The sequence below is a fragment of the Nannospalax galili genome, unplaced genomic scaffold, assembly GCF_000622305.1.
Source record: "Nannospalax galili isolate Female #2095 unplaced genomic scaffold, S.galili_v1.0 scaffold598, whole genome shotgun sequence".
Lineage (NCBI taxonomy): Eukaryota > Metazoa > Chordata > Mammalia > Rodentia > Spalacidae > Nannospalax > Nannospalax galili.
In genome coordinates this window covers 658,692-683,321 of record NW_008342423.1, presented here as the reverse complement: position 1 = coordinate 683,321, position 24,630 = coordinate 658,692, and the positions used below count along the sequence as shown (strand labels likewise).

General features: G+C 45.3%; 2 protein-coding genes and 1 pseudogene across 5 annotated transcripts in view; 2 read left to right on the top strand and 1 right to left on the bottom strand.

The window, feature by feature from the left end:
• Positions 1-285: 285 nt before the first annotated feature.
• On the bottom strand, positions 286-561 carry LOC108491118 (annotated as a pseudogene).
• A 5,438-nt stretch (positions 562-5,999) lies between these two features.
• LOC108491113 lies at positions 6,000-7,963 on the top strand. Its single transcript, XM_017799474.2, has 4 exons — positions 6,000-6,062; positions 6,700-6,957; positions 7,172-7,383; positions 7,657-7,963. The coding sequence occupies exons 1-4, from the start codon at positions 6,000-6,002 to the stop codon at positions 7,769-7,771; spliced, it is 648 nt and encodes a 215-aa protein (XP_017654963.1). The 3' UTR covers positions 7,772-7,963.
• A 5,776-nt stretch (positions 7,964-13,739) lies between these two features.
• The window catches only part of Nrros (negative regulator of reactive oxygen species), a 25,023-nt gene continuing 14,132 nt past the window's right edge, over positions 13,740-24,630 (top strand). The window contains exon 1 of one of the 4 annotated variants that reach the window (XM_017799484.2): positions 13,740-13,814. In XM_017799484.2, the coding sequence (XP_017654973.1) occupies positions 13,792-13,814 (23 nt within the window). In that variant the 5' untranslated portion in view covers positions 13,740-13,791. Of the gene's footprint in view, positions 13,815-18,092; positions 18,296-24,630 lie in introns of those variants that run through there. The other 3 variants (XM_017799483.2, XM_029566176.1, XM_008838517.3) reach the window with 3 other exon arrangements.

Genomic DNA, 24,630 nt, shown 5'->3' with positions numbered 1-24,630 from the left:
TTCTTTCTTTCTTTCTTCCTTTCTTTCTTCTTTCTTTCTACTTAGTTAGTTTTGCCTTTTAAATGAGTTGGTTTAATTCAAGGTGATACAGAAATCAAAGTACAACAAAGATGGAACAGCAGGCTCTGGTAGGATTCCAGGCTGGATTTACTTTAAATTCATAGCTGAGGTAGGAGTAAGCTGAATGAAAACGAGAAACAGTGAGCCATTGTACAAAAATTTTTTTACAAGAGTTTATTACAATGTATATCAGGTTCCAGGACAACACTTGATTCTAGCTATTGGTGGCAAAAGATGTTATGGCAGGGAACCTAGATGTTTAAACAGGAATGGAAGAGGGTCACCATCATCTCAGGTATACAAAGAGCTGACTTTTTGCCAGATTTCTTATTTCCATCTGTGGCCAGAGGACCTTTCCATGGCCTTCACTTTCAGCTTCTTGAGTTTCTTCTGCTCCTCTTTTTGTTTCTGCTTGGAAGCCTTGTCCTCTGCATCCATCTCCTTGGCCTGCTTCTTGGGCTGTTTCAGGTGCTTCTTCTTGCCACCTTCTTGGCCCAACATGGTGCCTGAGGCCCTGTCCCCAGACACTCTTCTTTCTTTTTATTTTATGTGTATGAGAATATTGTCTGCATGTATGTAAATGCACCCATGTAGTGCAATGCCCACAGAGGCCAGAAGAGGGCGTGGGATTCCCTGGAACTGGAGTTACAGAAGGTTATTAGCTGCGATGATGTGGGTGCTGGGAACCAAACCTGGAACCTTTGGAAGAGTAGCCAGTGCTCTTAACCACTGATCCATCTCTCCAGTCCTAGAATTGTAATTTTGGAATGGCTTAAATGGTAGTTATAACACAAACTGCTAATATTCCCATCACATACCAACTGTAAGTAAATACTGTTCATTTTTAAAAAATTTTTCTATGTTTTTGGTATTTTTGAGATAGGGTCTCCCTGCAGCCCCAGCTGTCCTGGAACTCACTATGTAGACCAGGCTGGCCTTGAACTCACAGAGATCCGCCTGCCTCTGCCTCCTGAGTGCTGGGATTAAAGGCGTGTGCCACCATGCCCAGCTTTTTTTTAGTTTTTATTATTTTTATTATTATTTATTGTTTTTACTATATGTGTATATACATGCAAGTATGTGCAAACACATGTGAGAACAGATGCCTGCTCAGGCCAGAGGCATAGGACCCCCTTGGAGCTGAAGTTATAGGTGGTTGTGAGCCACCTGATGTGAGTGCTGGGAACGAAATTTAGGTCCTCTGGAAGGGCAGTATGTACTCTTAGTTGCTGAGCCACCTCTTTAGCCCTTGTTACTCTTATTTTTAAGTTCTCTCTGTGACTACTTCACTTATAAATACATTTTTTGTCTAGTGACATTTTTGTTAGTACTTTGGACCTGTTTTAAATATATTAGTTCTTCCTATATTATTAATTTGCTGGTAACATTGAACTTCTAGCTGTTTCTAAGCCTCACTGGCTCTAATATACCCCACAGGGAAATATCTAAGCATGTCAGATGTGACTCTGAGGAATTCTCACATCCTTGGAAGTGACTCAGATCCCTCTGGAACAGCAGACTGCCTTCATTTCTCTGGGGGCCGGCAGCATTGATATAACTGCAGGCAACATGGCTTTACTCTGGTAAGACTGACAGCTATCATTACTTTCTGGCTATTTCAGGAAGACGCTTATTCTAATTCTCCAGATCCCAGTGCCTCCCCCCGCCCCTGTTTCCCTTTTTCCCTCATCACCTGTCTCAGCTTCAGGGGATTTTTTTGTTGTTGTTTATTTGGTTGGCTACTTGGAGAATGAGTTAGGGTTCTTGATTTCAGGCAGCAGAAGCTGAATGGTTCATTGAAGCAGGAGAGGAATTTACTGGAAGGATGGTGTGTAGATGCCAGCATGAGAGCTAGAGATTAAATGAGGAAACAGGCAGCACAGGAGGAGGTGGGCATCTGTGACCACAGCCACAGCCACCAATGGGGTGACTGGTTGGAAGCTGTTGTCACTGGCTACTGAGCACAGACCCTGGCTCTGCTGCCACCACTGGAGACATCAGAGGCCTCAGATGCACATGGTAGCATCTCACAGCACTTACCTCAGACCCATAGGTCTTTTGTGGTGCCCAGTCAGGCAGAGCCTGGGTTGTAAAATCACAGTCCAATTTCTAAGGGGTATGGCTCTGTTTCCCAAGTCCCCTCTTCTCAAAAGGAAGAAGGGAATAATTTCTTAAAGATATGAATCCTAAGACTGGAGAGATGGCTCAGAGGTTAAGATCACTGTGCTCTTCCAGAGGACCCATGTTCTGTTCTCAACACCTACAGCAACTACAGTTCCAGGGGACATGATGCCCTCTTCTGTCCTTTGTGGGTACTGCATGACACAGGTGCACTTACATGCAGGCAAAACACTCATACATAGAAATAAAAATAAATAGGTAAGTAACATTTTTTTAAGGTATGATATCCTCTCTCCCCAACAAAAAATACCAATTTCCTGGAGTTTTGTGTTATGCAATAATTCATAATCAAGTTATATAATCAAGTTACACTAATTTATATGTATTTATTATCTCTATACAACTATATAATTTTATTCACAATAGCATACTAAAATATGTACTTTATTAATGTATAATAATATGAATTAAATGACCTCCTTAGCAATCGATCTCCACCATAGGATTAAAGATAACTGCATTTTTAAGCCGCATGTGGTGGCGTGCACCTTTAATCCCAGCACTTGAGAGGCAGAGGCAGGGGAGGGAAATGGAGCACTCTTTGAAGTACTGTACATCACAAATCCTCCCCATGTGATGTGAAACACAAACTTTTAAGAAAGTAATGAAATCTTGGGGCTTGAGAGATGGCTCGGCAGTTAAGGGCACTGACTGCTCTTGCAGAGGACCCAGGTTCGATACCCAGCACCCACATGGAGGCTATGAACCGTCCTTAACTCCAGCTCCAGGGGAATCTGAAGCCCTCTTCTGACCTCCACAGCATTGCACAACATGGGTGCACTCACACACATACAGGAAATACACTCATACACATAAAATAAAAACAATAAATAAAATATTAAAAAAATATTTAAACAGATGTTAAAGGGAGAGTTGCTCAATGCCTGTGGAGGTCAGAAGACAGTGTCAGATTCTAGAACTGGAATCACAGAAGGTTGTTAGCTGGTATGTAGGTGCTAGGAATTGAAGCTGGGTTATCTGCAAGAGCAGCCAGTGCTCTTAACCACTGAGCCATCTCTCCAGCCCCCATCCATTAAATGTAAATGACATAATTTCATTTTTCTTTATTGCTCAATAAAATTCCATTGTATGTAAATCACATTTAAAGAATCCTCTTGTCCTTTTTTGAACCTCTAGGATGGTCCTGTATCTTGCCTGTTGTGAAGAGAGTAGCATTAAACATAGGTGTGCGAGTGTCTCTATGGTAGGCTCACGTAGATTCCTTTGGGTATATACTCAGATGTGGTATATCTGGGTCTCCTCTATTTTTAGTTTTTGAAGAACTTCCATACTGATTTCCATAGTGGCCACATCAGTTCACATTCCCACCAGCAGTATAAAAGTTCCTCTTTCCCCACATCATTAGTAGCACAGGTGCAAACCTATAATCTAGCATTTGGGAGGTGGAGACAGGAGGATTAGAAGTTCAAGGTCATCATCAGCTGCATGGCCAGTTAGAGGCCAGTCTGAGCTACATAAAACCCTGTGTAAAACAAAGCAAACCACAAAAAAAAGAAAGAAAAAGAAAGAAAAAAGAAAAAAATTATATCTGACAAAATATGATTATATGTATGAAAATGCTACTGTAAAACCCATTACTTTGTATGCTAACCTAAAAAAACTAACAGAAAGAAATTACATCTCTACTGAGTAAGGCTAGATTGTTTTTCTTGCCATTATCTCTAATTTGGTGTAACAACTACTTGCACATTTGCATTGTATTAGCTATATCAGAAGTAGTAGAGAGATGCTTTAAAGTACATGGGAGGAGCCTTACTGTCAAGCCCAACATCCTGAGTTCCACCCCTGGGACTCATATGGCAGAAGAAGGGAATTGATTCTTACAAATTGTCCTCTGACCTCCACACATGCATGTGATATATTCAGGAATACACATGTATGTGCACATACACAAATAAATATATTAAAAGTTTAAAAGCACTAGGCTGGAGAGATGGCTCAGCAGTTAAGAGCATTGGCTGCTCTTGCAGAGGACCCAGGCTCAATTCCCAGCACCCACATGGTGGCAAGCAATTGTCTATAACTCCAGTTCCAGGGAATTCAACTTCTTCTTCTGACCTCCTCAGTCACTGCACAACATGGGTGCACTTAAACACATGCAGGCAATACACTCATATGCATGAAATAAAAATAATAAATAAAATTTTTTTTGTCTTTTTTTTGAGACAGGGTCCCCTTGTAGCCCCAGCTGTCCTGGAACTCACTATGTAGACCAGGCTGGCCTCAAACTCACAGAGATCTGCCTGCCTCTGCCTCCCAAGTGCTGGGATTAAAGACGTGTGCCACCATACCCGGCCGAAAATATACCTTTTAAATTTTTAAATGCTATTTAGTGTGTGTATGCTGTATGTGGTCCTACACATCATGACAATATGTGAGAGCTGGTTCTCTCCTTCTACCATGTGGGTCCTGGAGATGGAATCAGGTCATCAGACCTGGCAACAAGGACATTTACCCAGTGAGCCACCTCTATGGCCCGTATGACACCATTTTACATATGGTGGAACGAGTTTACAAGGGTTCAAGAAAGATGACTGATGACTGTACTATACTTCATTCATTGATTAGTTGATGGGCATTTATTCTCAATTTTGTGAATGCTGCTATCCATGTATTTTGTCACCCAGGAATGGAACTGGTAAGCACTACTAAATCCCAGACTGTTTTCCAGTTTCTGCACCATCCTACATTCCCAGCATGTGTATCAGGGCCTGACCTCTCCATGTCCTTGTCAATATTGTGACTATTTGATTCTACCCGTGGGTATCAAGGCATATTTTTTTTTGCAACAGGGTATCACTATGCAGTCCTGGCTAGCCTGGAACTTGCTATGTAGACCAGGTTGGCTTTGATCTCACAAAGATCCATAGGACTCTGCCTCCTGAGTGCTGGGATTAAAGGTGTGTACAACCACAAGCTATCAAGGCATATCTTGATTTGTATTTCCCTGAAGAGTGTGAACATCTTTTGTTGTGCATATTAGCTATTTGTAGATCTCTGGAGAAATGTGTGTTCAGAACCTTTGCCCATTAAAAAAAATCTTTTATTTATTTTTATTGTGTGTGTTTTGATTGCATGTATGTGAGTACACCCATGTTTGTAATGCCTGAAAAGATCAGAAGAGCGTGTCAGGTCCCTTGGAACTGGAGTTAAGGAAGGGAGGGTATTAACCACAATGTGTGTCCTGGGGGCCAAACCCCAGTTCTCTGCAAGAGCTGCCAGTGTTTTAAACCACTGAGCATCTCTCCAGCCCCATCTTTGCCAATTTTAAAATCAGCTTCTCAATCTCTCTGTCTCTCTCTCTCTGTCTCTCTGTCTGTCTGTCTCTCTCTCTCTCTCTGTCTCTCTCTCTCTCTCTGATGGACACTGACTCCACTGGATCTGGATCTGAGCCATCTCTCCAGCCCCACCTTTGCCCATTTTAAAACTGGCTTCTCAATCTCTCTCTCTCTCTCTGTCTGTCTCTCTCTCTCTGATGGACACTGACTCCACTGGATCTGGATCTGAGCCATCTCTCCAGCCCCACCTTTGCCCATTTTAAAATCGGTTAAAGATTGCGTGTGTGTGTGTGTGTGTGTGTGTGTGTGTGTCTCTCTGTCTGTCTGTCTCTCTCTCTGATGGACACTGAATCCACTGGATCTGGATGTGAGCCATCTCTCCAGCCCCCCTAAGAATTCTTTATGTAAGTTAATCTGTTCTGGCTAGAGGAGCCCACTTTTGAGCATCTTTTGAGGTTCATGGTGACTCAGAGAGGCTCTCATGGACTGGCTGCGGAACACAGTGCTGTCAAGAACAAGCAAGTGGGTAGAACCTGCCCCCACCCCCCATATTCTCTTGTCCTCACAGCTCTAAATAAACATTACTGCTCTAGGCAGAAGCTGAAGGGCCTCTCTCCCATGCGTGAGACATCTGGCTTTGAAAGTTCTCTGCTGAGATTTGGGGGCATTTTGCAAAAGTAGTAATTGTAGTCCAACAGAGGGTGGAAAGAAATGACTACTACTTGGAGCACGTTTGGGGAAGGTATTTGGTGGAATTTTCAAGACGTCCATTGGGAGGAGCTGATGGAGTCCAAAACGGGCGTGGGGGGGGGCGGTGAATCTAGGAGGAGGAGGGGAGTTAAAGGGGAAAGCTGGGGGAGGAGTCAGCAGTGGCATGGGGCACTTAAGATGAATGGGAATTGGTGTGAGTGATCTTGGTAACAGTGGTGAGAAGCAATGTTGTCTTTTCAGAGTGGTGAAGGGTTTGAAGTCAGTCTTCGAGCTCAGAGCTAAGCTGATGATAATTGTTTCTCATAGGTTCATCTTCCTCTGGTTTGTTGGTGTGAGAAAAAAAAAGCCTCCCTGCTTCCGCCTCACCAGCCCCTCTCCTCTACCGACCCCACCCACCCACAGCTTGTGGCTAAACTGCCCAACTGTCAATTAAAACCACACTTCCCAGCCTGCCTTGCACTACCTAGAACTCCCAGTTCCCACCATTCACCCAGTTCCTCAGCTAGAAGGGGTTAGAGCAAATCAGCTTCCAGATTCAGGGTGTTCACCGCAGGGCCACTCGGTGCTCCTGCCGCCACCTCCCCTGACTGCGGCTGAACCTGCTACCACTGCACAGCAAACCGCACATAACACAGGAAGAGGCGGCTGTTGCACTGCCCTGGGCCTGCCTGAGGAGCCAGGGCGCTCTCTGCCCGGCTCGCCACAGGTGCAGGGCCCTCCTCCCTTCCTCTAGAGGCCCAGCCAGGAGGGGCTCCTGGGGAGGGGTGGGGAGGGGCTCCTGGGGAGGGGTCCTGGGGAGGGGCTCCTGGGGAGGGGCTCCTGGGGAGGGGTCCTGGGGAGGGGCGGGGGTTCTCACCATGCATAGCCTGAGGAGGCGGGTAGATGAATTTGAACTTTGCTGCAATCTATGTCTTGCCCAGCTTCTAAGACTCCTGTTTGCAGTCCCCAAGCGCTTCCTCCTCGCCTGTTCATTTCCGGAAGCTACAGCTGACCTCCGGACCTGCACCCTCCCTCCCTGTTCTAGGAATTCAGCACCCTTTCTGCTCTCTTCAACTTCTGAGCAGCCAGAACTTTACCCTTCACTGGGCCACCATATAAGGATGCCACTGCCATGGGACAAGGCAGGTTTCAGGTCCTGACATAAGCCCATAATTCTGAATTCTAAAAAGCTCTTAAAATCAAAGGGCTGATTTGTTTGCATTGCCTCAAGTGGCAAAAGGCTTTTTATTTGCTTTGTCTATTGCTCAGAGATTGTAAATTTCATATTTATTGCCCAAAATATTACTGTATTGATTGGGGTCATGTCTAGATCCTGTTGGAGGGATTATGTACTCTAAGATGTATGCACCATGTTACTTTTTCTAAACCATGAGAAACAGTGGTTTTTGAAACTTGTGATCCCCAGATGGTTGGAGAAGGGATTCAGACCTGTGCTATTATGCCACACGAAGAAGGCCTGGATTGTTACTATAGACACTTGTGTGCAGGAACACTATGGAGCTCATCAAAATCATGTCTGAAAATGTGAGGACATAGGGAAAAGCATGAAGAATATAATATGATGCATAGATGGTATGCGTATAATTGCACATCCAGAGGGTGAGTTCAAAAGGCAATATAATGTTAACAGTAGGTTGCCTCCGTGTCCTAGGCTTTGTCTGGTTCTTGCCTTTCTTTAGCAGTAGACAGGTAATACTTTTATAATCAGAAAATACAGGGGTTTTTTTGTTTGTTTGCTTGCTTTGTTTTGTTTTGTTTTTGGTCTTTTTGAGACAGGGTCTCCCTGTAGCCCCAACTGTCTCACTATGTAGACCAGGCTGGCCTTGAACTCACAGAGATCCTCCTGCCTCTGCCTCCCGAGTGCTGGGATTAAAGGTGTGTACCACCACGCCCAGCTGTTTTTTGTTTTTTTAAAATACACTAGGGGCTGGAGAGATGGTTCAGCGGTTAAGAGCGCTGACAGCTCTTACAGAGGACCCAGGTTCGATTCCCAGCACCCACATGGCAGCTATGAACTGTCCTTAACTCCAGTTCCAAGGGAATCTGAAGCCCTCTTCTGACCTCTGAAGCATTGCCCGAAAGGGGTGCACTCACATATATGCAGGCGATACACTCATACACATAAAATAAAAATAAAATTTTTTAAAAATGCACTAAATGTTATTAAAACGTAGTTGGTACTTAGACTTTTTGTTATGTGGCCTTGACTAAATCATTCAATCAGTCTGAACCCAAATTTTCTCTTGTAAATTGGGCCTACTGATTCCTACAGAGTCACTGAGATAATTTATATAATGTATATGTACCTGGACAGAGGTTAGTTATGATGCTGGGTTCCATGGCAGAGTCTGCTCTTTCCTCCAGGGCTGCGGCTGTCTGTGGTTGTCATAAAATATTACACTTAGTCCCCACACGTCATCTATTTTTTCTTATTGATTGATTGATTGATTCATTCATTCATTCATTCATTCATTCATCTACTCTGTGTGTATGTACTGTATTTAGGCCCATATGTCATGATGCACATATGGAGGTTAAAAGACAACTTGTTGGAGTTGATTCTCTTCTTCCATCATCTGGGTTCCGGGGATTAGACTCAGATTGTCAGACTTGGCAGCAGGTACCTTTACCCCATGAGCTATCTCCCTAGCCCTCATCTGACTTTTTCCTAGTGTGTCTTTGTTGATGATCAACAGGACTTTCAAGTTTCTTTTCTGTTCCTTATCACACTTCCCCAATTTCATCACCACATACAGGTGATTTTCCACTTTGCCAATGCTACTTTTGGGTTATGTGACATGTAGCCCTATCTCTGCTCATCTTTCCTTCATCTGTTTTGTCTAGGAAAAAAAGCACATTCTATGATTATTTATATGATAATCCCCACCCTGTGGTTTTTTTTGTTTTTTTTTTGAGATGGGGTCTCATTGTGAGCCTTGGCTGGCCTGGAATTCACAAAGCTCTACCTATCTCTGCCTCCCAAGTGCTGGAATTCAGGGTATGTGCCACCAAGCCTGGTGATAATTTCCATTTTATAAAAGATATTCACAGCGTGAGCTTCCCCCACCCCCCAGATTGGTCTCAAACTTGTGGACTCAAACAACCCTCTTGCCTCAACATCCAGAGCAGCTGGGATGACAGGCCACCACTGTGAGCTAAATCACCTTCCTCTGTCTCCTCTTCTGTTCTGTGTTGTTTTGTTTTGTTTTCTTGAGACAGGGTTTCACTCTGAGCTCACACTGACCTGGAGCTATGTTCTCTAGCTGGCTCCACACTTGGAGCAGCTCTCCTGCTTTAGCAGCCTGACTTCTGGGATTATAGGTTTGCTTCATCACATCTGGCTTAATTCCTTCCTGTCTCTCCCCTCTTCCTCTTCCTTTCCCTCCCCTTCTTCTCCTTTTTCTTCGAAGTACTGGGGATTGAACCTAGGGCAACACACATTTTAGGCAGATGCTCTAATACTAAGGTATATTCCCAGCCCAGTTTACTTTTATTGTGAGACAGGATCTCCTAAATTTCCCAGGCTAGGTTATACTCACTCTGTAGACCAAGCTAGGCTAGAATTTGGCATCCTCCTGTTTTAACCTCTTATGTAGCTGAGATTACAGACCAGTACCCTATGTTCATGTGGTTTTTTTTGTCTCTCTGTCTCTGTCTCTGTCTCTGTCTCTGTCTCTCTCTCTCTCTCTCTCTCTCTCTCTGTCTCTCTCTGTTTTTAAGCAGGGTTTCATGTATCCCAGGTTGGACTTGAACTCACTGTAGCTGAGGTTGATGCCCGGTTTATGCAATGCTGGGGATGGAGCCCAGAGCCTCACATATATTAGGTAAGCATTCTACCACCCGAGCTACATCCTAGCAACTTGAAAGGATAAATTTATTTTTCAATATATGGATACAATGTATTTTGTTCATACTCACTTCCCGTTCCTCCCAAATGTACTCCCACTCTCCCACCTCCTCCTAATTTCTCATCCTCTTTTTAAAAATAACCCATAGAGTCCAATTTGTGCTGCTCATATATGCATGGGTGTGAGGCCATCAACTGACACACGGTCAGCCTACCAAGGGCCACACCCTTAAAGAAAACTGATGCAATTTTATTTCTTGAAAGAGCAATTGTCCTTTCCCATTTTCACTACAGTTCCCCAGTTGACTGATTAAACAACATGTGCAAGCTGGCTCCTGACCCCACCACTCTACTGAACCATCTGTGTAGAATCATCTATTCACTGCTTACTCATTCATGTAATTCACAGAAATTCATGAGCACCTGGTATGTGTCAAGCTCTGTTGGAAGCCTTGTTATACAACAGTCAACAAATTTTTTTTTTCTTTTTTTCTTTTTGGTCTTTTTGAGACAGGGTCTTTCTGTAGCCCCAGCTGTCCTGGAACTTGCTATGTAGACCAGACTAGCCTCAAACTCACAGAGATCTGCCTGCCTCTGATTTGAGAGTGCTGAGATTAAAGGCGTGTGTCACCACGCCTGGCCAGATCAGTTATTTTCATCAGGAGCGTGTAATCTAGTTAATGATGGGGAGAAATTAATTAGCAAGTTTATATGTAATAAATATGCAGTGCCATAATGGAAAAGCACACTGTGAAGAAAAAGCAAAGTGAGGGAAGAGAAAGTGATGGGGTGCTGTTTACATTTTGTACTCAGGGATTCCATCTTTAAGGAGGTGACACTTGCACATCAGCCAAAAGAAAATTAAGAAGTGAGCTGTTGGGTCTGGAGAGATGGCTCAGTGGTTAAGAACACTGGCTGCTCTTGCAGAAGACCCAGGTTTGATTCCCAGCACCCACATGGTGGCTAACAACCATCTGTAACTCCAGTTCCAGGGGATCTGACACCCTCTTCTGGTCTCCATCAGCTTTGGATGCATGTGGTTGCATGTGCATACATACAGGCAAAATACACACATAAAATAATAATAAATAAATCAAAAAAAGAAGTGAGCAGTTGAAGCTGGAGAGATGATTCAGCAATTGAGAGCACTGGCTGCTCTTGTAGAGGACCCAGATTTCGGTCCCAGCACCCACATGACAGGTCACAACCGTCTGTAACTCCAGTTCCAGGGGATCTGACACATTCTTCTGACCTCCTGCAGGCACCAGGCATGCACATTGTGTACATGGATACATGCAGGTAAAACACTCATACACATTACACATAAAATTTAAAAAAAAAAAAAAAAAGAAGAAGAAGCTGTTTGGGTATGTGGCATATGGGGTTTGGTAACATTCTATACCTAGAAAGGAAAAAAGAAAAAGCCCCAAGTCAGAATGCTTTTTTTATTTTTTAATTTATTTTGGTCTTTTTGAGACTGGGTCTCCCTGTAGCCTCAGCTAGCCTGGAACTCACTATGTAGCCCAGGCTGGCCTTGAACTCACAGAGATCCACCTGCCTCCCAAGTACTGGGATTAAAGGCATGTACCACCACACCCAGCTCAGAACTCTTTTTTAAAATTACATTTATTTATTGTGTGTGTTTGTGTATGTGCATTTGTGTACATGGGACTGTGCAGGTGCATGCACACCATGGTACATGTACAAAGGTCAAAGGACAATTCCCAGGAGTTGGTTTTCTCCTTCTACCGGGTGAGTCCTGGGGATCAAACTCAGGTCATCAAGCTTGGCAGCAAGCACCCTTAGCTGCCTAGCCATCTCACTGGCCCCAAAGCAGAATTCTACTTGGCTTGAATGGGGAGCTGCAAGGGAGACTTCATGCTTGAGTGGAGTGAGTGGGGACATGATGAGATGAAATGAGAGGAAGCAGAGAATGGACCTTGAATCTGTGGTGAAGACTGTGGGGCTTCTATTAATTAGTTATGAAAAAGCACTTTTCAGTAACTAGTGAATGATTTCCCAAGTTCTCATCCTCTCCAACTGCTGTAGAGGAAATGACACCAACATTTATTCAATTACCAAAAAAACACAAAAAACCTCTACAGAGTCCCAGCACTTGGGAAGCAGAGGCAGGCGGATCTCTGTGAGTTCAAGGCCAGCCTGGTCTACATAGTGAGTTCCAGGACAGCTGGGGCTGCAGGGAGACCCTGTGTCAAAAAGACCAAAAAAAAAGCCTCTACAAGAAATCATAGTCCAGACATTTCAGGGCTCAGTGTCCCTGTGGCCATGCAGAACTGTCACAGAAGGCTACAATTTCCCTTGAGCATTGGATAGAGCCACAAATAAAGCTCTGTGGAGGCACCAGGAGATGCATCATCTCTCCCACTCACCATTTTCATCCTCAGTCTCTGAACCATACCTGGTCTCAGCTCAGAGAACCCACCTCAGATTTCCCAGAAGGCGTTGCTTACAGTCTTCTACCAGTTATGCTGTCTCCCTCCCTCGAAGCTCCAGCACCTCATTCCTGATAATCTTCTTTATCACTTCCATGGTGTCCTGACCTAAATGGTGATTAGCGGTAAGACCCTTCCCTTCCCTGTCCCACTGTCCACTGAGCTCCAGCACTGACGGAGACTTCTGTGAGCATCTTGCTATCTTTGTACAACATGAGATCTTTGCTCATATGCTGATATTGTCAATGTTTTCAGAACAGGAAGAGGTGGTGAGAGACCTGAGTGACTCCATCTTGGATAAAACCTCCATAGGACTGACCCAGCCCTGGGCCCTGTTCCAAGAAAAACCACAATACTTGGAATGGATAGAGAACAACTCCCCCGCCAATGGTCAATTAACCAGGGACAGGAAGGTACTAAAAGTCCAGATGTCTTTTCAGATTTCCTGAAGCCAGCAGTTTATGGTTTGGCACTGAGCTGCAACCAATCAGATGTTTGCCAAGCTGGAGACCCCCTACTCTTCTACTTGCTGAACTTGCTGACATAAACCTATAAAAACCTCCGTATCCCAAAGCAAGGGGTCTCACATCTGAGACCCGCTGAGTCGGTGACAGAGTGGGCCCAAGCTTAAGCTTGCAGCAACAAAAGAACCCTTGTGTATTTGCATCGGTCGGCTCCTTGGTGGTCTTTGGGGTCTTGCGAACTGGGCACAACAGTGGTGACCCTGTAGAGATAAGTCACTGTAGTTAGTGGCTGAGGAAGATTGGGTCAACTGGGAACAAGAGGAGCTAACCTCAGGATTTGAGACCTGCCGCTTCCCACAGATAGCTAGAGAAGAGTAAACATACTGAAACGCTGCCCAGTGCCAACTGGGGCCCCTCACACTGCCCAAAGCTTAGGAATATTTGCATTGACTCTCAAACTTTCCCAAGACTGGCACCATGAGGTTCTGAGTGGTGCCAGTGTGGGCGGTGGCCTCACCTCTTTCTGGTTTTGATTTTTGCTTCTTAAAAACTGTGCCAAATGAAGGAAATGAAACTACTGAAAACTCTCCCCGGCAGGCATTTGACGTGGAGCAACAGAATAATTCCAAGTTAAGGCCTTGAAGGAAATCCCCTCCCTGTCATGTGCTGAGGCCAGAAGTGGCGGACACACTAACCCATTACCTAGCCAGGCCTAGCAACCAAGCTCAAAGGCCAGGAGGGAAGGTCGCCTTGTCTGTTCAGGGGCTGAGAGCCAAATGCAAAATGGAGAATGCCAGAGGTGAGAGCAAGGACCAAGGCTCAGCCTGTGGGGAACTGGTAGTTCCAGGTCTCCCCACTCCATGGCCGTGTCCAGCCTCTGTCTTCTTGCCCTCTGAAGGCAAGAAGTTGACCCCTTTTCTCTCACCAGATCCATTGCATGTTCTGCCCTGGTTCAAATGTTTGCCCCGTCAGGCTCCACTGTAGGAGTCCTCCCACCCTGGTTCTGAAAAGTGTGTGGTCATCATCTAACAACAGTGGGAATGGGAGGGTAGAAGACAGCGTTCCCTTTGATCTCTGGGAGGCTTTAGCTAGCCTACAACTGACAACTATTAGAAAATTAAGAAAGAAAACAAGGGGCTGGAGAGATGGCTCAGGGATTAAGAACACTGGTTGTTCCTGCAGAAGGCCCAGGTTAGGATCCCAGCACCCACACGGCAGCTAACAACTGTCCGTAACTCCAGTCCCAGGGGATCCAACAGCCTCTTCTGTCCTCTACCGGCATTGCCCGACACGGGTGCACTTACCTACATGCAGGCAATACACACATACACATAAAATAAAAATTAATACATAAAATTTCAAAAAAAAAGATGCCGGGCGTGGTGGCGTACACCTTTAATCCCAGCACTGGGGAAGCAGAGGCAGGCCTCTGTGAGTTTAAGGCCAGCCTGGTCTACATAGTGAGTTCCAGGCTACCTGGGGCTCTAGGGAGATCCTGTCTCAAGAAGACAAAACAAAACAAAACAAAACCAAAAACCTCCACTAAAACAGCTCTCAAAAGACAGAAAAGAGAATCACAGACAAGGGAGATCTATTGCCTATTTCTCTCCCTTTTTTTTTGCTCCTTCCTCTTTGAGCAAATGTTTACTGAGGCTCTTTCTGTACATTGGGCAGTTTGGTTTTTAGATTAGTGTTGAGAGGTAATAGTAAGGAGAGGCTGAGTCAGGCATCTGGCCTCTTCTCTCACTGAGAACTGCTGGTTCCCTGCTTTTACCTTGGCTCTCACAGGTATGCAGGAGCACTGCTTGATGACGGGCTGATGCTTAATATAGATTGTCACCTCTTGACAGGATCTAGAATCTCTGAAGAGCAAGCCTGTGAGGACTTATCTAGATTGGGCTAATTGAGGTGGGAAGACCTGCCTTAACTGTGGGCGGCACCATTGGATGCGTTGGGGTCCTCCACTGAATAAAAAGGGGAAAGTGAACTGAGTACTAGTACTCACCTCCTTCTGCTTCCTGAGTGCAGCAGGGGAGTGGAGGCAAGAGGCTCAGGAGGGCAAGGCCAGCTGAGGCTAGGTAGTCAGTTCAAGTCAACCTAAAGTACATGGGACCCAGTCTTAAAAAATGAAAGAAAGGGGCTGGAGAGATGACTCAGCGGTTAAGAACACTGACTGTTCTTGCAGAAGACCCGGGTTTGAATCTAGCACCCACATGGCAGCTAACAATTGTCTGTAACTCCAGCTCCAGGGGATCTGACAGCCTCTTCTGTCTTCTATGGGCACAACCTGGTCTACCTAGTGAGTCCCAGGATAGCTAGGGATACAGGGAGACTCTGTCTCAAAAAAGATAAGAAAAGAAAAGAATTATTCATACCTATAATCTCAACATTAGGGGGAGGAAGAAGCAGAAACTCAGAAGTTCAGGGTCATCCTCAGCTACATAGCAAATACAAGGCTAGCCTGGCCTACTTGAGGCCCTGATTTAAGAAAGGAAAGCCAGCCAGGTATGGTAGCACATGCCTTTAATCCCAGCACTTGGGAGGCAGAAGCAGGTGGATCTCTGTGAGTTCAAGGCCAGTCTGGTCTCCATAGTGAGTTCCAGGCCAGCTGGGGCTACAAGGGGACCCAGTCCTAAAAAAGACCAAAAAGAAAAAAAGAAAGAAAAGAAAAGATAGAGAAAAATGAATGAGGAGGCTAGAACTTAAGCCTCAATAACTTTTAAATCTGCTGAGTCTGGATTTAAACACTGACCCATGTAAGGGCTTCAATGGTCAGCCATAAGCGGGCTCTTGGCAGGGAGTGAACTGACCCCTCCCCATTTTTGTACTGTGCCCCATAGTGAAGGGGTAGAGTCCAAGTTGGTGATGAACAAGATTTGGAGAGAGACAGTCAATTTAAGGAAGTTACTGAAATCATCCACACATGAGTTAGTGAGATCTAGACCCTTAAAAAAAAAAAAGAGAGAAAAGAGAAAAGTGTAAAAGAATTAGGAAGTAAACAAAACTTTAAAGGCCCAGGAAGCTCCTGAAACTTACAAGATTGACAGGGCCCTTCCCCAACATTATAGAAGCTGTAGCAAATCCTGTGGAGAAAGACTGTCACCGGGGAGCTATCTGTATGCTGTGCAGGGACTTCAGGGGTCCATCTTTCATGGGTTCTCACCCACACTAGGGTGGTTTTCTCAGTGCAGCTGTCTTTGAGTCACCCATGCCCCTTTGAGTAACCCCAGAAAACTCACTGGTTCACTAAGCTAGACTTGGTCTGTCATTGGTGCCCTGTCTGGGGTGAATAATTGTCATACAACAGACAGATTCAAGAAAGATTCTCAAGATAGCACACACCTGTAACCTCAACACGTAGGAGGCTGAGACAAGAAACTCTGAAGTTGAAGGCCAGCCTGAGCTACAGAGTAAAACAAACAGAATGGAATGAGATGGGTAGAATCTGCATCTGGGAAGGAAGATGAGCTACCTAGGTGGATGCATGCCCCAAATAGTGACTGTCTCACACTAAGAAAAGCTGGCCAGGACAGAGGTTGAATTCCCTACAGGATACATAGTGTTGTGGCAGCTCTGGGACAAAAATATAAATATGGTCTTCTTACTTGGAAGAGAATTTTGGAGCTAGAGACCAAAATTTGGGTGTTATCCACATACTGGAAGATAGGGGAGACATGGGAGCAGAGGAAGTTGGCACAGCAAAGCGGAAGAAGCCTGGGTCAGAAACCATGATGTGTGACAATTTGCTTAGTTTTTTTGTTGGCACCATCGTTACCACCTTTACAAGTGGGTATTTCAGAAAGCAGAGGCATTTTGTTGGCTTCTTGGAGCAGGAAGGACTTGCTCATGGTTGCTTAGGATGGAGAAGGATAACGATGTTTAACAATCACGGAGCATCAGGCTGCAAGAGCAGCGTCCAGCTCTCAGGAAACCCAGTAATCCGATGGGAAATGATAGAGCAGATCTGCAGACCTTTTCACCAGTGTGGCCCCACACCATCATTCAGCTTCTTTCATTTGCCTTCTTCAGAGGCGTAGAGCCTTAAAAACAGGGGCTCTGAGACAATGTGCATGAAACTCAGGACAGAGCCTGGTGCCCTTTAAGGAGGTACATAAATAATTTGCATAATTCTTTAAAATTCTCCTTTGACTCAAGCTAGCAGGGAACTTTGTACAGAACAGATGAAACAGCCTATCCATGCTTAGTGTAGCCAAAACGCTCATACTGACAGTCTACTATGCAAGGTTCACAAAAAAATTTCTTTTCCTTTCTTCCTTGGGTTTGTTGGTTGGTTGGCTGGGGACAGGGTCTCAATGTATTCAAGGCTGGCCTCAAAGTTAACTAGGTAGGGAGTAGATAACCTGGAACTCTGTTCTTCCTGCCTCTGCCTCTCCGGTGTTGAAATTACTTCCTTTTCCATTTGTTTGTTCGTTTATTTTAAAGCACCATGCCCATATAAGATGATTGATAAGTACTAGTTAAGTGGATAAAAACAAAGACTAGTGAGTGGACGACCCTCCTAGAAGATGGACTCTCCCTCTTTTCAGTTAAAAATAAACAAACAGAAAAACAAAACCAAACCACTTGTTGCTCTTTCCCAGTCTGCCCCAATTTTACCCTGGGACAGAAGGTCGGAGAAGAGCTACTGGGTTAGCAGACGTTGATTGATAAGTACTAGTTAAGTGGATAAAAACAAAGACTAGTGAGTGGACGACCCTCCTAGAAGATGGACTCTCCCTCTTTTCAGTTAAAAATAAACAAACAGAAAAACAAAACCAAACCATTTGTTGCTCTTTCCCAGTCTGCCCCAGTTTTACCCTGGGACAGAAGGTCGGAGAAGAGCTACTGGGTTAGCAGACGACACACTTGGACCTGGCAGCTTTCCCGCTCACCCCTCCAAGGCAAGGGAGCCAGGGCAGGCTGCTCAGCACCGCCGGCAGGTCTTTAGAGACCTCGGTAGGGTACCGGGGCCGGAATGCTATGCGTCCCTCTCCCATCCCCCGCGCCCCCGGGTCGCAGTTCCTTCTAAGACGCCCGCTGTGTGCGCCCGAGTGCTGAGTCGCTGAGCAGCGAGCTCTCCATGTGACTTCAGTTTCCGTCAGTTCCTTCCGCAAGAGCTAAAATAACCTGATGCCCCAGTGCGAGGAGGCAGCGCCGCGCGCTCTCGAGGAGGAGACCCGGGCCCCAGAGACCATGCGCCCCGCGGAGCCGCCTGGGCCTGAGGGAGCCGTGAGTATTTCGTGCGTGGGCTCCCCGCCGGGCATCGCCAGGCTTCTCCAGGTGGGCGAGCTGGGACCAGGTTGGGTGGTAGGAGGTCAGGCTCACTGGGAAGTTATGCTGGCTGTGTCCAAACTCCCGCCTCTAGGCTGGGGTTGGGGGTACCGCTCTGGTGTAGGTACAAGTCCCTCCCTCAGGGGCCCTTATTGCTGAAAGGGAAGGTGTGATGTGGGGGAAGCAGATAGGGCTTCAGAATCAGCTTCAGAATCAGTGGGATTTCAGTCTCCGCAGGGAGAATGTGAGCAGGCCTGCAAACATTTCAAAGCCTCAGTTTTCTCACCTGCAAAATGGGAACAATAACGCTCCTTGGTTGGGCTGAATGTAATGGGCTAACGATGTGACATGAAGGGTGTTTGTATCTCTTCTCATCACACCACATTATTTTAGATTCGCTATTCATAAGCAAATTCATGGAGACTCATATACAGCTACACCTTCTTAACCAGGATGTTCCAAGTGTTAGCTGTGTGTTCTTTAAGGCCTTGGGAAATCTGCAGAGACAGCAAAGCCCGTTCTAGAGCCTTTGTTCTGGGGAGAGTCCACCAGGGTCTGTTACTCTGATCCCAGCTACGGAGTGTCTGAGCAGGACACTCTGAGCCAGCCTCTCCTGACTCCTGTCCAGTGCTCTGCTGTAGCCTTATGGCCTCTCCTGGTATAGACACGTCCCCAAGTATCTACACAGACCCAAGAGCTGGCAGGAAGAAACACTTCCCTGAGAGCCTGCTGCAGGCTCCACGTTGCCGGTGGAGAGGATGAACACGTGCCCCATAGTGACTGGGATTGGAGCTGCTGAAGCAGAGCCCTAAGGTGGAGTCCTGGGCAGAGTTAGTCCCAGATGGGGAGTGAGAAGACCCAACTGGAGGGACAGCCATTTTTTAGGGGATTTGGCCTATAGAAATGTTCAGTTATGCAGCTAGCCCTCCTTCATTTCCTGTGTCCCTTTTGTGTACTGACTGTGCGGCACAGACTATTGCAGGACTGCAGGTGTTTGCTGACCTTTTCTAGCCAGGATACATCTCCTATAGGTTGTATATGTGCCCCAGCTTTCCTAGAGGGGATTATAGACTCATGGACCCAGAAAAAAATTATCAGCGCTTGCCTTTAGTTTTAAACCAAACAGCTCTCAGAGAAGGTGTGTCCAACTGGTGGGGCCTTCAAAGGGACTCCCTGGTCACTCTCACCCACTTGATCCGCTATAGTCCTTAAACCATCATCCAAGAGCATCTGCAACAGAGCAGGCTCTGACTATTTTTGTTTTGCGGTCTCTTGTGAGGAACACAGGCACTGGTAGGTCTGTCTCTGATCTTCTAGACTCAAAGAAAGCACTAGTATGGATCCCAAGCTGCCTCCCGGCTGTAATTTGTGCTCCATCGCAGAGTGGAGCCTGGTCTTTCCCGCGGATAGCTAGCAGTCCATGTCGCCATGCCCATGTAATAGCCACATATGTCAGGAGAGGGTGGGCTTACAAACACACTAAAAAGTATTGTCTTTCTCAACACCTGCTTGCCTGTAACCGGCACAGGTGTCCACACACGCTCCTGGTCTGCACACACTGCAGGTCAGTGACACATTTTATAAATATTTCTGCCCTTCGAGGAATTTATCATACTCTCTTTCTTCCAAACCATTCTTCCCAGCTTCATCGCTGAGCAAAGGTCATGAGTGCCATCTGTGGGGGACTCACAGAGAAGTGAGATGATTTCTGAAAGGCTCGGTGAAGAAAGGACATTGGTGCTTCTGTCTCTTAAAACCACACGTGTAACTATAAATCTGTGCTCAGGGGTCTACTAGATAAAATTCTTTTTATTTACATTTGGTGGCATGGAGAATCAAACCCAGAGACTTGTACAAGGCCAAGACTCTGCCACTGGGCTACAAACATCTCCAACCTTCTAGGAAGGATTGTTTAAAATTCAAATCATAAAAACCCAACTGAATTGGGTTCAGGACAAAAAGATGGTTTGTTGTTCCTATAACTGGAAAGTTTAAAGATACTGCTTCAGGCATGACAGTTTCAGGTCTCAGAAATGCCCCTAGAAATCCATCTGTCCCCATTCAGCTTTGCTGTCCTCTGAGTGGGTTTCATTATCAGACAGGTCCTGGAGTTGGAAGTAAAGAAAGCTACCTACAGCTCCAAGTTAGCCCCTACCCATGTGACATCTGAAGCAGGAGGAGAGAAACGGTCCTTGAATCGATGCTTGCAAGATCAGCTCTGTAGTGTGCCCCATACAACCCAGTCGCTTAGTTATGGACCTAGAAGGCTGTAACAGGGTCAACCTTCTTCATGGTCCTTACAGCTGGAGTCAAGTTGGCATCAGGGGCTGGAGAGATGATTCGGTACTTAAGAGCACTGAGTGCTCTTGCAGAAGACCCAGGTTTGGTTCCCAGACTCACATGGTGGCTAATAACCATCTGTAACTCCAGTTCCAGGGACTCTGTCAACCTCTTCTGGCCTCCATGGGCTTTGCCTGACTCGGATGCTCTTACATACAGGCAAAACACTCATACACATTAAATAAAATAAATTAAAAAAAAATTTATTGTGGGTAAACAAAAACAACTTTTCTAGAGCAAAATAGCCAGGTGCTGAGACCAAATCATGTTTGTCTTTAATGTGTGACTTCAGCCTCAACAGAGGGAGGAAGTAGGACTCTGTCCTGGCAGTGAAGTGGGCATGAGGAACAAGGGACCAGTACTGGCTCAGCAGGACCACAAAACCCTGTGAGGCCCTGGGGACTCCCCTCCTTCAGCCCCAACCCTCACATTTACCACAGTCAGGCACTGTGCTGAGGGCTTGTGCCCTGAGCAACTTTCTGTTGCCACCTCCATGAAAGATAAGAACGAGGAGGGGATTTCTCCTCAGGAGTCAGCGTCTGGGGCTCTGACTTTTCACCTTGGTTCTTCTCAAGCAAGGCCCAGGTGTCTGAGGTAGCCCTGGTTTCTCCTGGCTTTTCAGGATTCCCCCAGGTGCCAAGGATGTCCCTCAGTCTGCAGGATCAGTGGGAAACAGCTCTCTCTTTGCGTGGCCTGGGACCACCTCTCTGAGCTTCAGGAATAGGCTCGACACTTGAGGCCTCCTCATGGGACTGTCCCAATGGCCTTTCTCTTGTTCTGGGTTATTGGGCCTTCCTCCAGTCCTTAGCTTGAAGCTTCTATTTTAACTAATAATCTTGGCTTCTTCTTTCTAACTCCCCAGGGTTTTCAAGTTTCTCTAGCTCCTTTGGCAACACCTTAACATACCTTCATCTTACCTTATCCCCCCAGAAGACTGCCCCCACTGTACAAGGGTGCTAGTCAGAATATCAAAGACAGCAGGGCAGTCTCTGATCAATTAGAATAGATCTTGTGATTAAAAACAGAAGTCTGAGGGGTCAAGTGTTACCTCTTTGGCTGCTGAATCATAGTGGTACCCTGAGAGTTCTGGAGAGTGGAGAATGTATCTGGGGCTAGAGGCTCCTCTTGGCTTCTTACCAACAAACTAATACCTGTATACCCTGATTGAACATTTAGATGACAAACACCTCCCCAGCAGGTATACATCCAGCACCTCCTTCCTGCCTCTGAGCTAAACCAGAGTAGTTGACTATGGCCTTTTGAGCTGTGGATTTCTTATCCAAAAAATGGAAATAATAAGCAAGGTCTTGACCAGATATTTGCATACTCCAGTTCAAATATGGCAGCATTATTCATAGTGACCAAAAGATGGAAACAGCCTAAGTGTCCATAAACTGAGGAATGGATGAAGAAAATGTGGTGAATATCATAGTGAGCTTTAAAATGGAATGACATTGCCAGGCTTGGTGGCACATGACTTTAATCCCAGCACTCGTGAGGCAGAGGCAGGCAGATCTCCATGAGGCCAGCCTGGCCTACATACAGAGTTCTCATACATGTCATAACATGATGAACCTTGAAAACATATGAAGTAAAATAAGACAGACATAAAAGGACAAACTACATGATTCCGCTTAAATGAGGACTAGAACAAGCAAATTCACAGGGAAAGATGGTGGTTCACTGTGGGGAGAGTATTTAAATGACAAGAGTTTCCAGTTGGACTGATGGATGGTGGCGATGGTTATGCAACAATGTGAATGTACTTAAAGCCACTGAATTACAATTAAAAAAAAATTAAAGTGATAAGTTGCTACCAAGGTAAAAAAGTAGAACTCACTCCTACAGCATAGAACTCTTGTTTATGTTAAATACCATCAGACCTTTGCAAGCACAAGTGTTATTAGCATTACCAACTAATAGCATTAAGAAACAACTCAGTTCTCTTGACTTTATGCAAGAGTTTTTTTTTTTTTAAAAAAAAAAACAAACTTTATAGCTGGTTGTGGTGGCGCACACCTTTAATCCCAGCACTCGTGAGGCAGCAGCAGGCGGATCTCTGTAAGATCAAGGCCAGCCTGATCTACATAGTGTGTTCTGGGACAGCTGGGGCTACAGGGAGACCCTGACTCAAAAAGACCAAAGGAAAAACTACCTTCCTAAATATAATAAGTTTTTTTGTGTGTGTTTGTGTTTTTTAGACAGGGTCTCCCTGTAGCCCCAGCTGGCCTGGAACTTACTATGTAGACCAGGCTGGCCTTGATCCACCTACCTCTGCCTCCTGAGTGCTGTGATTAAAGGCTGTACCACCATGCCTAGCTGAAGGTAACTTTGAAAAAAAAAATCACTATGTAGCTCAGGCTGACACTGAATTCTGCATTCTTCTGCCTCCTGAGATTATAGATATCCACTGGAATTATAGACATCCACTACAACAACCAGTTCAGGAAGGGGATTTTTAAAAATCATGTTAGTCTTCTGTGAATTCAAATAAGTTCTTGAGTGTAAAAAAGTCTCAGAATAGTGCTGGAGATGTAGCTTTATTGGTAGAGTGCTTTCCTAGCATGCACAGGGCCCTGGGGTTGAGTCGCAGGCACTGCATATAACCAGCTATGGTGGAACATGCCTATAATTCCAGCTCTCATGAGTAGAGCAGGAGGCCCACAAATTCAGGGTCAGCCTCAACTACAAAGTTAGCTGAAGGCCACCCTAGGCTACTTGAGACCCTATCTCATAAAAATTAAAATAATTGGTCACAGAACAGGTTACCAGTGTAACTTGAGGAATTTTTTAGGTCACAATTATTCTTTCCATCTTGAAACTTCCCCATTAAAGGTATGTTATTTTTCAACTTTGCATATCTAAGTGCCCACTTCAAAGAAGCGTGTGAAGAGGGTTTCAGTCGTTCACACTGCAAGCTGAGCTGCTTCCTCCTAATTTTGGCTGAGCATACTAAGGCAGTAGTTGCCAAACCTTCTTATTAGACACAGAAACGTCCCCCACCTCAAATGAAACAGCAGACTTCACCATTTCAGGATGCTTTTTAATTAAAGTGATAGGGAAGATTGAACAAGTAGGAACATTTTAGTTTAATTTAATTTTGAGACAGGGTCTCACATTATAGCCTAGGCTGGCCTGAAACTCATTATGTAGCTCAGGCAACTCTTAAATTTTTGATAACTCTCCGGCTTCAGCCTCCTGTGTTGGCATTACAGGCATGAAACATCAACAATGCGCATTTTTAAAACTTAAATAATTTTATATGCATTTTGAAGTATTTAGGGATAAATTTGCTCCTGCCTGTAGTTTTTTTTTTTTTTAATTTGGTGCTGATGATTGAACCCAGGGCCTTGTGTATACCAGGCCAGTACTCTGCCACCGAGCTACCTCCACAGCCCTTTTTTAAGTAACATTTTGAGAGGGCCTCACTAAATTGCCCAGACTAGCCTCAAATTTGCCATCTTTCTGCCTCAGCCTCCTGAATGTTGGGATTAAAGGTATATACCACCATGGCCAGCTTGGAGGAAAACTAAATTACTAATAATCTCTAACTGCTTGTTGCCAGGTATGATGGCGCAAGCCTTTAATCCCAGCTCTCGGGAGGCAGAGGCAGGTGGATCTCTGTGAGTTCGAGACCAGCCTGGTCTCCACAGAGTGTTCTAGGCCAGGCAGGTCTACATAGTTAGACCCTGTCTCAAACAAAACAAAATAATAGCAGAATAGGTTAGAGCGGGCAGGTCTTCAGAACACAGCATGCTGTGGCACTCCGAACTTTGGCTGCCTACTCAGGTCCTCCAGAGCAAAGTGGAAACATCAGAACAAGCAACTATAGAGCTAGAAATAAGTTATTTTAAAATTTGAAGGCTATTAACATAAGCCACAGGACCCATTGGGTTATGGAATAGCAGATACATCTTGCTGATTTTCTGACATCTTAACACTTTTTTTGAAAGTACAGTGTGGCATGCTTTTTAAAGATTAAATTCAAATAAAAATTTTTTTCT

Excerpts from the sequence above, each read along its gene's own strand:
- LOC108491113 (XM_017799474.2), top strand. The coding sequence starts at position 6,000 with ATGGTGACTCAGAGAGGCTCTCATGGACTGGCTGCGGAACACAGTGCT. Across the intron at positions 6,063-6,699 it reads GTGCTGTCAAGAACAAGCAA|CCTGCCTTGCACTACCTAGA; the intron begins GTGGGTAGAACC and ends CACACTTCCCAG. Across the intron at positions 6,958-7,171 it reads CTCTGCCCGGCTCGCCACAG|CTTCTAAGACTCCTGTTTGC; the intron begins GTGCAGGGCCCT and ends TGTCTTGCCCAG.